This window comes from Cucumis sativus, chromosome 6 (assembly GCF_000004075.3).
Source record: "Cucumis sativus cultivar 9930 chromosome 6, Cucumber_9930_V3, whole genome shotgun sequence".
Taxonomy (NCBI): Eukaryota; Viridiplantae; Streptophyta; class Magnoliopsida; order Cucurbitales; family Cucurbitaceae; genus Cucumis; species Cucumis sativus.
Window position 1 is genome coordinate 19,014,178 of NC_026660.2, and position 15,609 is coordinate 19,029,786.

At 33.7% G+C, this 15,609-nt stretch overlaps 2 protein-coding genes across 2 annotated transcripts; one reads left to right on the plus strand and one right to left on the minus strand.

Annotated features, from left to right (window-relative positions):
* The first annotated feature begins 312 nt into the window (after window positions 1–312).
* Window positions 313–2,939, plus strand: LOC101203758. The gene has a single exon (XM_004149391.3). It carries the CDS (start codon window positions 657–659, stop codon window positions 2,766–2,768), a length of 2,112 nt encoding a protein of 703 aa, XP_004149439.1. The 5' UTR covers window positions 313–656; the 3' UTR covers window positions 2,769–2,939.
* A 92-nt stretch (window positions 2,940–3,031) lies between these two features.
* Window positions 3,032–6,639, minus strand: LOC101221569 (cyclin-A1-1). The gene is made up of 9 exons (XM_004149379.3): window positions 6,085–6,639; window positions 4,929–5,307; window positions 4,692–4,828; window positions 4,497–4,589; window positions 4,277–4,410; window positions 4,030–4,182; window positions 3,730–3,928; window positions 3,453–3,590; window positions 3,032–3,366 (listed from the first exon to the last, which is right to left on the minus strand). The coding sequence occupies exons 1-9, from the start codon at window positions 6,298–6,300 to the stop codon at window positions 3,295–3,297; spliced, it is 1,521 nt and encodes a 506-aa protein (XP_004149427.1). The 5' UTR covers window positions 6,301–6,639; the 3' UTR covers window positions 3,032–3,294.
* Window positions 6,640–15,609: the final 8,970 nt, after the last annotated feature.

Here is a 15,609-nt window from a genome sequence, read left to right on the forward strand (position 1 = left end):
TTATATAACCTTTTCTCAAACATAAAATGGGCTAAGTCCTTGGTAGTTCGGGAACAAAACAACCCTTAAGTCCTTAAGGACATAGCTATGAACTACATTTCCATTTACGGATACAAAAACAAAGATATGATTTAATATTTATATTCTTTTTGGGTTCTAAAATTGTTAATATAATAAATATATGATTTAATGGAAGTGAACCCTGTATACATTAATAAACAAATATGCTGACATAGTTGATGTGGTTGATAAAATATAGTTTAAAAGATTGTAGAATAAAAAGAAACCCGAACTAAAATAACGTAAAAAAAATCATTAGAATCAATATAACCCATATTATAAATGATCCTTTCAATTTTGCATAAAGAAAATAGAGTGAAGAATATGTATAAAATAAAAAACGAAATATAACTTAAAAGATTAAGGTGGTGATTTTGAATGGCAAAAGGGAGAGGAGAATGAAGAAAAGTTGGATCGGACCAAAGACGTGCCCACTAGGCCAATCCCACAATGCCACCTCAACAAAATTGATAATTAAATAGCACCCACATATCTGCCACGTGTCTACTATCCAGTATCCCCTCCACAGACCACTGATCACTAGCATCTTAATCTTCCCCATTTCCCCCGATCTCTCCGCCCTCTTTCCTATCGTCATGCCTTCCCTACTCCTCTTTTTCCTTCTTCACTTTTCTTCTCTCCTTCCCGCCTTCTCCGCCAAGGTTTCAGGTGGCCACAGCATAGTCTTCACCACCCTCGGCAGATCCTTCTACGCCTTCGATATCTACACCTTACCGGCTGACGCTAATAAAAACCCTTCTTTACCGGATGAAATCCTAATCACCGACGGCCAATACGTCAATTTCAATGGCTATTTCCCTTCCTCCACCTCCTCTTCTTCCCTTATATCGCTTTTAACGAATCAATCACACTCCTTCACACCGGATTTCGAACTCGTCTATGTCACAGAGAGGAATGGAATCTCTACAATCTTCTACGATGCGGTTTTTGGCGGTATCGGAGTCAGTGCCAGGCGGCGTTCGGAGCTCGAGATTCCTCATCGACTGCAAATTCCCCTTTTGGATGAGGAACAGAAAAACGAAGCTAGGGTTTCCTTCAAAGATCGCCCCAGTTTAAGTGGCGATTATTTGGTGTACGTGTCGACTCACGAGGATCCTCGCGAGTCCAGAACGAGTTGGGCGGCGGTGTATTCAAGGAATTTGAAATCGGGTCTAACTCGGCGATTGACGCCCTATGGAATCGCCGATTTCAGCCCATCTGTTTCGCCATCTGGAATTTGGACGGCTGTGGCTTCCTATGGCGAGAAAGGATGGGCTGGGGATGTTGAAGAACTAAGTACTGATTTATACATCTTTCTAACTCGTGACGGAAGTCGCCGAGTTAAGGTCGTGGAACACGGTGGCTGGCCGTGTTGGGCTGACGACTCAACTCTGTATTTTCACCGGAGAGGCGACGACCAGTGGCTGAGTATATACAGAGCAATTTTACCGAGTCATGGAGAAATTTCTCTCGATTCAGTAATAATCGAACGCCTCACTCCACCTGGATTGCACGTGTTCACTCCTGCCACTTCATCGGCTAACAAAAACCTCATTGCTGTTGCGACGAGAAGACCCGATTCATCCTTCCGCCACATAGAGTTGTTCAACATCGTCACTGGAGAGTTCAAGGAGCTGACAAAAACAGTTTCGCCCAATTCTCACCATTTCAATCCGTTTGTCTCTGCCGATGGGACTCGTATCGGTTACCACAAGTGCAGAGGCGACGGCAACAGAAGAAAAAGCAACCTCCTACTCTTCGAGACCGTTCGTAGCCCTGTTTCTAATTTATCCTTATTCAGAATTGCCGTTTCTTTTCCCTCTTTTTCGCCCGCCGGTGACCGTATAGCCTACGCGAACTTCCCGGGGTTATACGTCATCGAACGGGACGGTTCGAACCAACGGGAGGTGTTCTCAGGTGCGGCGTTCTCCACAGCGTGGGATCCAGTGCGGAAAGGTGTAGTATACACCAGCGCGGGTCCCGATTTTGCTCCGGTGAGTTCTCAGGTGGATATTATTTCAGTCAATGTTGATGAGGAGGAGAGAAATATCAAGAAGCTGACGACAAACGGTGAAAACAATGCCTTCCCATCGCCGTCCCCTGATGGGAAATGGATCGTTTTCCGGTCGGGTCAAACCGGATACAAAAATCTATACATAATGGACGCGGTCGAGGGTGAGAGCAAAGGTCTTCGTCGGCTGACAGAGGGGCAGTGGACAGATACAATGTGCAGTTGGTCGCCGGAGGGCGATTGGATCGCGTTTTCATCGGACCGGGAGAACCCTGGTGGTGGAAGCTTCGATCTGTTTTTGATCCACCCGAACGGAACGGGGTTGCGGAAGCTATTTCAGAGTGGTTTGGGAGGTCGGGCGAACCACCCGAATTGGCGTCCAGATGGGAAAGCTCTAGTGTTCACTACGGACAATGCGGGGATATCTGGGGAGCCGGTTTCAAATCCACATCACTATCAACCCTACGGTGAGATCTACACTATTAAATTGGACGGATCTGATCTTCAGAGGCTGACTCATAACTCCTATGAGGATGGGACCCCCACGTGGAGTCCACGCTACATCAACCCCGTTAACGTGGAGAGTTTATATGACGTGGAACCCTGTGGCTTTGAGGATTGTCACTGGCTTAACCAAAATAACAAGGCCCATAATCATGTTAGCCCCGTCTTAACTGGGCCTCGATGTAGCCCATAAAACATCCAACCATCGTGGTCTCGCTTATTGTACTTGTGTTTATATATTACGGCTGCTTCTCTCTCCTTGTATGTCAATATTATGTACATATAAATATATTCGTACATAACGGTTGTGCTTTCTCTTCCTCCATTTTTGTGTACATAAATAATCAAGGAATGTTAAGGTGTAGTTATATCTCAGCTGCTTCAGTTGTTTCTCCTTCATTTAGTATTCTACACATTACTGCCTCTATATAACAAAGTTTTGAAGGAAGATGACAATAAAGCATATGAACTTTGTACAAATCTCAGCATTTTGGTAATTCCGTAATTCCTTACAACGATACAACCGCCGAGATCCCGACGTTATGCAGAATAACCAGTGGCATTGGCTTACATCGAAAACTCTTACACAAAGGAAAGAAGGGAGAAGATCCACAAAAATGAGGGGAGGGGAGGGGGAGAGGCATTTTATGTCTCTATCTCTAACTGCTGTTAAGTCAGGCTGCTACTACTATAATCCAACAGTGCATTGGAATACAAATTTACTGTGTTTGATTCTGGAAGAACTCCGGTGGTATCGTCGGAGGGCAGTACTTCTTCGCCACGTGCTTGTACTGAGGTAGAAAATCATCAAAAACATCAGCATAAAAACATGAAGAAATGAAAAGAACTTGATAAGGTATTTCTCTCTGAAGCTAACCTTATGCTGGCTGTATTTTTCTCTGATGGCTGGTAAGCTAGAATTATGAGTGTTGTTACAGCAGAGGCCATGTAAATCTTTAACGCAGTCGACAAGATCGGATGGCTGATAATGTGTATAATGCTGCAAGGTGGAATTCTGTAACAAAGATGAGGAGTATACACTGTATAAGTTTAATTGGTTTTTAATGGCACGATACTAAAAAATTCCTTGTTATTTTTTTTCTCTCATTCATCATAAAGGAGCAGGGAAGAAAATATACAGACGAGTGTCATACCCATGGTCTCTTAGTTGGAAGAAGAATAAACTTTGCCAAGAAGATTGCGGACGCAGCTACAAGTGATGGTGCGTAGCAGAGCATACTGTATTCTAAAAGAGATAATTCGGCAAGGAAGTTGGACAAGCATTCCAACTGCATTGATGGAACCTCATCAGTGCTCTGATCGGTGGCGCCTTGAGCAGCACGAACAAATCGCCTATACAATGAGAACGACAAATCAGAATTAGCAGTTCATTGGTAATGTAGGAAAGTGAAACAGAAAGCATTGCCAACACATCATCACAAACATTGACTTGCCTTAAGAAACATTTCGGTGTTGGAGCTGTCATTTCGAACTTCAAGTAATTCAAAACAGAAGATTCCATTTCCAATACCTCTTCTTTAAAATATGTGTTATCGGTAATGTAGCAAAATTCTTCCACTTGAGGCGCACATATCTCTTCATATTTTCTGAAAGAATACGATCTTTACTGGTTAGCATCAGACAATCATACCAAAAATAGAAGTGGGAAGGATAACAGAAATAATAGCAATCAGTTCTTACGAAGCAATCATCATGCAAGCAACACCAAGCAACTGTAATCGTTGCCGATCCATCGAATTCCCAGATAGGAAGCGATCAATGTAGTTGACAGTCAAATATAGAGTGTCTGGCACAAGCCTGTACTCTTCTGCTACCTGCAAATGAAACTTATCTTTTAGTCAAACCTCAAAGAATGAAGAATTTTTTTTGAAAACCAATATTGTCAACAAGAAAAATTCACCTCCACAAGCCAATCAACCAGTATGGCACGCATATTTGAATTTATATCCTTCTGAATCTTCTCCATGAAATCTGTAGAAGGCCTTTTCTTTGCCTGAACCAATAACATAACACAAAGGAAAGAAATTTGAGAACCAATAACTCAAACTAAATATAGATTGTACTTGAAATTCTATAAGGACACGAAGATTATCACCTCAGATGCTCGTAAGTGCTTGTAAATATCACAAGCAATTGTAGCACATTGCTGCGGATCCATGAAATCGGTATCAACATCGACAATGTTGTCATCTATTTCCATTTCTGTAAGTACATCTCTACTGCATATGCTACCTGATCAAGGAAGCAAACAAAACATAATCAATTCGTAACTCTCACTTCATTACCATTGTTTTTAAACGTTGTATCCTCATAAACTAATCCATGAGCTCACCTTTAGTTGGTGGCTGACAACTAATTGGTGCATGGCCTGAGATGCAGAGACTGCTTTTAGTTTTCCTTTCAACAGAATCAACAGCTGGGACATCAGTATTGTCCAAGTACTCGACGTCGGGACTCTTAAAAGAATCACAAGTGGATATAGTTTCATCTAAGGAAACCGAAACTCCATCTGATTTAGAGGGAGAGACATCCATACAACTGGAGACAGCCGTGACGTCAGTTCTTGAGAAAGCTGTAACGTTGCTAGGAGCAACTGCATTCGTCGTTTTGACATCAAGCATTGTGGTTGTATTGGTCCCCGGCAAGTTAGTGCTGCGAGTTCTTGCAGGGGAACTCTTTCTGGCCTTTACAGCTTTGGTTGCACAAGGCACCTACAAATCCAAAATTCCATTTGGTAAGGCTTCATTTCATGGTTGATTATAGGTCAAAACAGTAAAGGGTACAGATCTTCAACAATGGAACTGACTTCCATTGACAAGATTATAACAGACAAAGAAGCACATGCTGCTGTCATACACTTAAAATAAGAAAAAAGGTTGACCCACAATGCTATCCAAATTGTAAATCCAAGGACATGTTTAATAGAAAAAAAAAAAAAAAAACCATTGTATATATCGATTTCTCATACTTGTTGCTTCGAATGGAAACAAAGACAGCTATGAGAACACACTAACAGAAATCTTTAAAAAAATTATGATAGTGTTTTCTAAGCTAACCAAAACTCTGAGAAGTGGCACATTAAATATAACATTGTCACAGGAATCTAGACTCCTATTCTTGTTAAAATCATCCACCCATAATTTTAATCTTAGTTACTTGCTGCAAAGTTTCTTGATTGACAAGAAAAAAGACAAGGATATCATAAGAAATCCTTCTCTGTTCAAGTTTTGGGTATGATCCCAGACGAAAGTTTCGGCCAAAGTGAACAATTAAAAAAATTCAGGCAACAGTTACATGGACTTTCATTCAGCCTCCAGTGATTTAAATAGGGAAATTCATTTCAGAAAACCCCAAAACCCAAAAACCAAAAACCCTTCTGAAAAGGAAAAACATAAACACCCACAAAATTCAACCCCATCAAGAAACAAAAATCCAAGGAAAAACCAAACAACAAAATAATCAAGGCCTAGGATACAGTAAGGAAGTACCATAACAGGAGGCGGACCAGAGCTCTTGGCTGCACTATGAGACACATTCTTAAAATTCGTTAGGTTTCCAAGTGGCGCTCGCTTCTTGGCCAAATGTGGCGGAACTGCCATAACCTTTCCAACATTGTCGGACGAAGACGCCGAGGACGCTTGGCGTTTGGCCAAGGAGGACGTTGTGGAGGAAGAAAAGGAAGGGCGACGATTATGGGCAGACATGGCAGATGGAATCAAAGCTAGTTGAGAATTGGAGAGGAAAAATGAAAGAAAGGTAATAAATTGGGAGAAATGACTCTCTAATTGGAACTTGAACCTTGTTGGCGTGAGAGAGAGAACAGACCAAGAAAGCAAAGAATGAAAAATCAAAACAGGAAAAGAAGAAAAGAGGGGGAAAGAAAAGAGAGTTAAAGTTGTTGGAATTTGAAAGGAATCAGTATGGATGGAGAATTTTGATTTTGAATTGTGAAGATTTTGAAGAAGATTTTGAAGAAGAAGATTTTGAAGAAGAAGAAGAAGAAGAAGAAGAAGAGAGCGTTATGGAAAGGTGAAAGGGAATGGAAGTGTGGATTTTATAATTATAAAGGGGGGGTTTTAATTACAGTTTTTGGTTAAGGGCGGGGAATTTGGATGATTTTGAATTGGGAAAGATCCTGGCCGTCGATACAACGCTCGGTATTCGTTAGGAGCGGACAATGCAGGTGGGGTCCACTCGAAGCTACTTAATTTAACCTGTTGGTTATTTTTACACCGTCACAGACGAATGTGATTCCGCCACGTGTAGAGTCCTTGTCGGAGTCCGTAGGGGCCCTTTTGCAACATTCGAAAGTACGCAGCGGATGTCAGATTTAGAATTCAAGTTTATTTGAATTTGAATTCGAAACGGTCACTGAATCTGTCTTCCTTTTTTTTTCTTTTAATTTTTCTTTAACCAACCTTCTAAACGTATCCCATTTTTTAATCTCTCTCTTACGCCCTAACAAACAAAAGAAAGAAAGAGAGACAATTATTTTTATGAGAAAATTATTATGCCTTTTCTTTTTTCTTATAAGAAAAATTAGGTTAGTGATGCATTTATAGAAATTATTATGAAATGGAAGGTTTTTATTACACTCAAAACATCTCTCTTCCACTCTCCAGTAATAAAAGAAAAGATTAGTCAAACATCAAAATATGATTTCTTTTCCTTTATTTGTAACCAATTATCATTTATATATAAGGTATTTATCATTTATGTGCTTTGGACAAAATATATAAACAAATACATTTAATTCTTTTTCTGAATTAAAGTAGAATAATTAAATTAATGTATTCAAGTTAAAACTTGTACTCGACCTAAATCTCCACTTGCTTTTCTTTTTGTATGTAAAAGGTAAAAACTAGGGGTATTAAAACAAAAGTTTAAAGTGGAAAAATTACTTTCAAGTGTCTTCTTATTGTTTCAAAATAAGTCTTTTTTATAGTTCAACATCAACCTATCAACCTAACATATGAGAAGTATGAGAGGTAGTCTCAAACCTTGATCTCTTCATAAATAAGATATATTTTTATAAATCTATAACCAATCTTTTAAAGCTTTTACAATAAAATCAAATTAATTCTAAAAAATGATAATTAAGTCAGCTTATACACACCTCAACTAATCTCACGGTCAACTTGCGTGATCATACAATATTTAGAAAATTCACAACTTCTTAGTTAGGTATTGATATTTTTACCACTAGGTCAATCCATAATGGTTCATAATATTGTTTTTCTGCATTAAACTGTGTTTGAATTGACAAATATTTTAAGACTTGTGTGTTTTGTTAATAGTATAACTTTTTTTCGTGAAAGAAATAATCTTGACAAAGTCTTGACTAATTAGATTATTTTGAAATTGACACTAACAAATTTGGATAAAAATGCTCCATTGGTTTATCTCAATTAGTCACGATGAAACGACCACTAATCCAATCAAACTATATTCTAAAAGTCAATTTACCTGATTGCCCTTGATTTTTGAAATCTTCTCATCTTGTCTTTACCCAATTAACTATGTATTTCCTTTTCTTTTATCGCCCCAATAACAAAATGTATCTATTACTTAGAGAAGTTTCTTTCTTAATTATTTATATTAGATATACAGAAATTAGAAAAAAGATACTAATCTCCAATTATATCAAATTTATGTAAATAATAAAAATGGTTAAACGTATAGATAGATTAATTAAACCCTTAAATTTTCAATAATAAATGTATTTAGTCTTTTAAACAAAAGTTTTATGGAAAATCACTCCATTTACCCTAATCCTCTATTTTACAAAGCCAGAGAAAATTTATGATGGGAATATGAAAACCCCACTGTGATTGTCTTCTTATATATATATATATATGTATATGTTTATAATAAATTTGAAATTGTTGTATGGTTGGACTTTTGTTGCTTATTGGTTTTCGAACTAAAAGGGGAGTGAGAGAGGGAGCAATATTAATTCAAACTTCACACACTCACACTCACTTTGAATTTTGAATTCAAATAGTAAGGCTTCCTCATTTTGGCTTCTATTTGTTTATTTATTTATACATTTTCACAATGAGACGACAATATTCCAAAATATCGCCTAATCTAACCCTATAATGTTTATTGGTCCATTATTTTGGCACTTTCCCACTCAAATTGTCACAAACCATATATGTCTTCACAACACCTATTTACAATTAAATTGTATTTTGTGTTTTAGATGCGTGTTCATGCTAGAATTCATGAACTCAGTGGGTTCAAATAAGTTTATAGTAAATAGTGAATAGGGTAGGGACTATGGTAACAACTTGGAGGGATTATATATACATAAAATTAATTACTTATAATCCATTCATTAACAAACTTAATCTAATTTAATATGATTGAGAGACCAAACTAATTTAATCTAATTAATTCATTTGATTTATAATATTACATACGGTTTAAGTTATAAATTTTAAACTTCAAATTTTGGAAACGGAGAAAACTTATCTAAATTCTGGTTTCGTTTAAAAAAAACAAAACATGGTTGGTATACTAATTTTTAAAAACGATTTTCAAAAACAATATTCGAAATTGTCATTTTTGTTTTTAGAAAATTGTGAAGATAATCAAGTATACTGTTCTATTTTCAAACTCATAACTAAACATAAATTTTGAATTTTGAATTTGAACTTCTACTTCTTATATTTGGTTCTATATTGGAACCAAGTGTGCCGTCGAATACAATAAAGAGTAAGAATTTATTTTTGTTTTCTCCTAAATTCTTTGATTTTCAAAAGAATTTCCAAATCACGAACGAAACGAGGGAGTTGTTTTTTAAAATTTTACATTATTTGAATCATAGAACTCGAAAACAATTTTCAAAAACAAAATTTGAGTTTTTTAAAAAACATATATTTATTGAATTTAAAAACATAAAACATAATTTGGATTGCATTACCAAATATTCCTTTCCTAGAAAATCTAAATTATGGTTTATGTTTTCAAATTTACTAAATTCAAAAAATAGATTTAGAGTTTAAATTTTAAAAATTAAAATACATACTTATATCAAATAGAGATTAAAGTACTTTAAAAAATAATATGTCACGTAGTAAACTCAATTCAGTTTTTAAAATTATATACTATATAGAATGTAAAGTATTATAAAGTATATAATGTTATAAAATAATAATTATATATTTTTGTAAACATAAATCATATTGAAAAATATATTAATAATAGTTTTATTGTGAACTAAAAGTTAGTAGCAGAGTGTAACTAAAAATATAAAATACAACTCTCTTTTTATTAAATTATTAGTTTTGAAATTTCTATTTTTAATTATACCAAATATGCTTTTAGGAAATAATTGATATTTTAGAATAATTTTACAAAGAAATAATCTACATACTATTTTTGCAAAAATAGTTTTCTTTAATATCATTCATTTTCTTACTAAGAATATTAAAATATGAGGTCGATTTAATTTTCATGGTTATATCAAATAATTTAAAAATCGATATCGACAAATATTTGTGAAAGTGATAAAATTTATAAAATTTATTTAAATCAACAATTAAATTGTTGTTATTCTTCGACTAAGTTATTTCTATAAAGTTTAGAGATTTTGGAAGAGACATTTTTAAAAATAGCAAAATAAATTAGAATGTTTAAAATATAGCAAAGTTTTGGATTCTAACGATGATAAACTTCCATCACTATCCATCAATGTCACCTATAGAAATATTTTGGGATTTATTAACGTGTATTAGTAATAGAATCTCAAAATTTTACTATACATATTGTAAATATTTTATCAAATTTACTATTTTTTCTTTTACATTTTTCCTTTTTAGAAGCTACTCAAAGTAGCTTTTAAAGGAAAATTTGCATAGAGTAACATTTTGAGAATATGATATAACAAATATAGCACATTGTTTTAGAATTTTGCAAATATGACAAAATTTTCACTTATAAAAATACTCTCCCTCCTAAATTTGTTATTATTTCTAAACACTGAGTCATACTCATTATTTATTTATTCTTACTTTTTAAGGCATATTCTTATACTAGAAAACTTATTTGTTTTTTTTTTTTGTTTCAATCTTGATTTTAAAATATCAATAGTACAATAGTTACAATATAAAATATGATGGTTGTTGATCGAAGTAATTTAATTTCATTTGTGATTTCTTTTTACTTTCTTCGATGTGTATTTTGAGTTGAATCTAATTTCAAATGATTTTTTTTTTTTTTTTTACTTTGTCTCAGTTTTATATAACAGTGTTGTGATATACTTATATTGTATGTATTAGTTGGTTAATATACTTACTACATTATTTTCGTTTTTTCAAAATTTATGTAGTTCATTAGAGTTTATTAAGTATATGAATGATGTAACTCATTGTATCATTATCAAGTATACCAATAATATATTGTTAAAGCATATTAGTAAAGTGAATCATTATCAAGTATATGAATCAAGTTTACAAGTGTATATCAATAGTATATCAAGTGTATAAGTAGAACTTTAAGCATATCAAGTGTATTTAATCAATCAAATATGTAAGTGAATAATACTAAGTATATATGCAGTGCATAGAGTGTATCAAACATATAGTGTACATCAAACGTATAAAATTTGTTGAGTGTACCAATGAAGCACAACAAGTTTATTAGCGGTGTATCAAACTTATAAGTGAAGTCTTTAAGTGTACCAAACTATCAAGGCCTAAGGGGTATCAAGAAAAATCAAGTGTAACGAGAAGTATTATAATGTGTATCAAGATGTTTCAAGTGTGTATCAAAAGGTATCAAGTGTATCAAAGAGTATCAAATGCATCGAGTGTATCAATCAAATTTATAAGATATATCAAGAAGTATTATGTGTATAAATGAGTATTAGGTGTATCAGACGTGTATAAGGTGTATCAAACGTATATTAGTAACGAGAGTATTTGTGATATTTTATCTATTGATGTGTGGGATGGACTTTGTTTTTGTCATTTTCGTAAATAATAAAATGTGTGCTCTATGAACATAATTGTTATAATTTATTTTGCCATTTTTTCAAGTTTTCATTTTTAGAGTGTATTTTAAACCATTTTTAACAAATGAATATTTTGAAAAGCATTTTTTTTCGTACTATGAAGGTTTAAGTGATGGATATCTTTATTAATAGTAATATTAATTAACACGATAGACTAAATAGAGAACGTATTGATATTTAATATGTAACTCTTTTGATTTACAAATATTGCTTTTCCGCATGTTGACAACACGTCACTATCTTTTGCAATATTTTTATTCATTTCCTTTAAAAAGACGAAATTAAAGGGTTGTATTCTTTTTCTTTCAATTTTGTTGCTTTCTCAATCAATTTACATAATCTTTTGTTTTAATTTTGTTTATTTTAGTATTTTTTGTCATCTTTTATCATCTCAATATTGCTTTCACATATTTCTGTTTTCGTCTTTTATACCTTAAATTGGAAGTATTTCTCTTAGTATGGGGCAAGTTTTAAAACTAACTAATCACTATGTTTTCCTACAACCAACCACCAAATTTGGCTTACACCTTTTTAATCAATGGCCCATTTCATTAACAAATTATTGAATCCATGCTAAAAGAACTAGAGATGAAGGTTAAACGTCAAACTTTACAAGAAACATTTGTAGTTGTAGATAATTATGATAATTTAGTCATGATAATCAAAACAAATAATCTGTTTTGAGGATGGCTAGTGAAACTAAATGGTAAACAAAGTTGAAAAGTTTTCATAAAGATCTCTTCATGAACTTCACATCTCTATCTGACACATAATGCTCTTTGAGATGTAATGTAATCAAATAATTTCCCTAAAAAATAAATTTGCAACATTCAAAACATCGTTAGTCTTTTGGCTAGCTAAAAAAATGTGTCATTTTCCAATACCTATCTACAACTACTAACACATTCCATAGAGTCATATATCCTCTTTGAGTTCTAGGGAAGCCAAGGACAAAGACTAATGATGTTTTAGGTAACCTCTACCATTGATCATGCCCTTTAGAGCTTTGACAAATAAAACATCTTTCTTTAATTGAGAAAAGTATAACTAAAGTTTTATCCCTTCTAAAGTGTCTAGCTAAACCATTCAAAGTGTATTGTTTAAAACTGATTCTCTAAAAAGAAAGTGTGCGCTATGCAAAAAGTATTGTTTCTAAAAATGATTGATAATATGATTTTTTTTTCTTTTTTGAAACGTGGTTAAAACAATTATACCAAATATTCTTAAAAATTAAATCAGTGGGTATAATTCTTTTAAATGATTAAATGCTATGATTTCACCTAATTGAAGGAGGGTTATCTTTTCTACTTAAACCATTTGCCACTTTGTTACAATTACTTGAAGTATGTTTGATAACAAAGCTGTTAAATTTTTGAAGGAATTGTAACCATCTAACATGCATATGACTAATTGATTTTTTAGATTGCAAAAATTTTAAAGAAAAATTATCAATTAGCCATATGAATTCCTTGCCTAAAAGGTAATGTTCCTGGTTTCTCTTCGTGAAAATGGTATTTTATTTTTAAACAGCTAGTTAAAGGTATTAAACCACCCATCTACCTAAAAGTTTAAACGGATGGTTGAAGGCAAATTTAGTTATATATCACCAACAAATTGTTCTACAATTGTACTGAATTTTTTTAGGTAGAACTTTTGGATTTCTTTTATACACTTGGGTTGAGGCCAATCTAAAATTACTTGTATTTTGTTAAGGTCTACACTCATTCCTTGGATCTGATGAGAAACCTAAAAAGTATAGTTTATCTTGTAAAAAATAACACTTTTTAAATTAATGTATAAAACATTTTCATGTAGAATAGAAAAAAATTATATGAACAATATGTAAACGTTCAAGATGTGAGGCAAGTATACTATAAATGAGTCAATCATTCAAGTAAATCACTAAAAATTTATTTGGGTATGGTAAAAGGATTAACTCGTAAAGGTGTTCATATCAATTGATAGGCCAAATGGCATGACCAATGATTCGAAAAGTCCCTCATTTATCTTAAAGGTTGTTTTCCATTTCATCACCCCATTGTATTCTCATTTGGTGGTATCCACTTGGAAGGTCTATTTTAGAAAAAATTGAGGTCCCCTAATTGGTTTAGCAAATGGATAGAGAACCTATATTTGATAGTTATTTTATTGATTGTCATGCTATTAACACAAAGTCGCTAAGAGCCCTCATTTTTAGGTGAAGAAATTAAGTCTGTTGTATGTTTCTTAAATGAGGTAAGTTCAAAGGTTCTTCTAATAGAGAAGGGAATTTTTGTAATAAATGGAAAATATGTGGGTCGAGTAGATCAGTATTAGGGGATTCAAAAGGAGTTATTTCTAATTATAAAAGCAAAATGAGTTTCTTCTTTAGAAAATAAAAGGTCTTTGATCTGAGATAGTTGTAGAGGAGGGTACCTTGTTTGTGGTAACTTGCTTATTACCGAGAGAGAGGAGAGCTACCTAAGCTTTTTTTTCCCATCTACCTGAACTCGTATGTGTTGTCACGACCATTTGTGAAGTGCTCAGTTGTCATATATTGCCATGCTCCTTCAAGGAGAACATGACATACACAATCTCTAGGATATCCCAGACAATTTGATCTTTGATACTGGTTTCACCTTTCTTTGTAATCCAATTAACTTTATAGGGGTTGGGGTGTGGTTGGGTTGTGAGATTAAGAGCAGTAACCAAGTTTTTGGATTGATAGTGCCCTTTTACGAAAAAGGACATGTTTTTTAAAGTGATTTTCGAACTTTGGAGTGATCAATACTCGTTGAAGGACACAAGGCAGCTGGTCACCATAATCCAGTTGAATGTAGGCAAGATCCTTTAAATTGTCTTCAACACAGTGGGTCTCATAAAAAATATCCTTCTCTTGAATAGTTAGCTAGTGTTCTCCTCTGGTTGTCCACATCTATAACATTTCTCCAAGGTTGCTCGATGGTAGGGATTTGGAGTCCGCTTGGAGGTGCTGTCGTCATTGCGTTTGTTGTATGGTGGATTAGAAGTGGTTTCTTCCTTCTTAGGTTGCTTGGGGTGGAATTCCAGGGAGTGTTTTTGTGGAGATTGGTCTATAGGTGATTGTTAGAATGATTGTTGTGGTCATTCCCAAGGTTGCCTCCACTGAAATAGTTTATGTTTATTGTCTTCTTCAATTGTCGTTGCTAAAGAAATTATAATTTAGCTCCATTTCATTACTTCTCCTTTTTTTTTTTTTGTGTTCTCAAAAGAAATTTTCAATTTTGGTCGATTTGGAACATAATAAAATATGAGAAAGATGGAAGAAAGAAGGGTTGAAAGAAAAAAGAAAAAAGAAAAAAAGGAAGAGAAAGTACACAAAGTTGTAGCAAAACAAAAAAGAAGAAAACGAGAAAAAGGAGAAAATGAAAGGCAATGGTATGGAATTTAATTGCAATAACTGAATCATTTTTATTTGCAAAACTCTAACTTGAATTGGAATCTATAAGAGGTTTTAATTGTTTAGTTTATTTGTTTTTCACAACCGAGAAAGACTAACGAGGAGAGAAGATGAGTCTCAATCTATTATAAATAATAAATTCATTCCATATGCTTAGCGACCATAACCACATATCAATTCATTAGTGTACCAAACAAACATGGTATATTGCTGCTATGTAATCGACCTCTTCTAAAGAAACGCTTAAATTGAATTGGATGAGTTTCTAGATTACCCTAGTTTTTTCAAAGGTTTGGGTTACGTCATTTCTAAAATTTATTATTTAAATAAACATTATTTCAAAAATACTCCAACTGATTGCAACCATGTATAAATCACATAATTGATCAAATTAAAAATTTACAAGGATAACTGCAACTAACTCCATAGTTCATGGTTGGTTTATGCAATTTTTCCTTATTTAATTAAAAGCTTCTTTTCATTCCCACTTCCATGGTTGGAACCCGTCAAACAAATTGGTGTACCACAATTGTGAGCAGACTTGGGGCTTCACAAAATAGAGTTTGAGGATTTTAA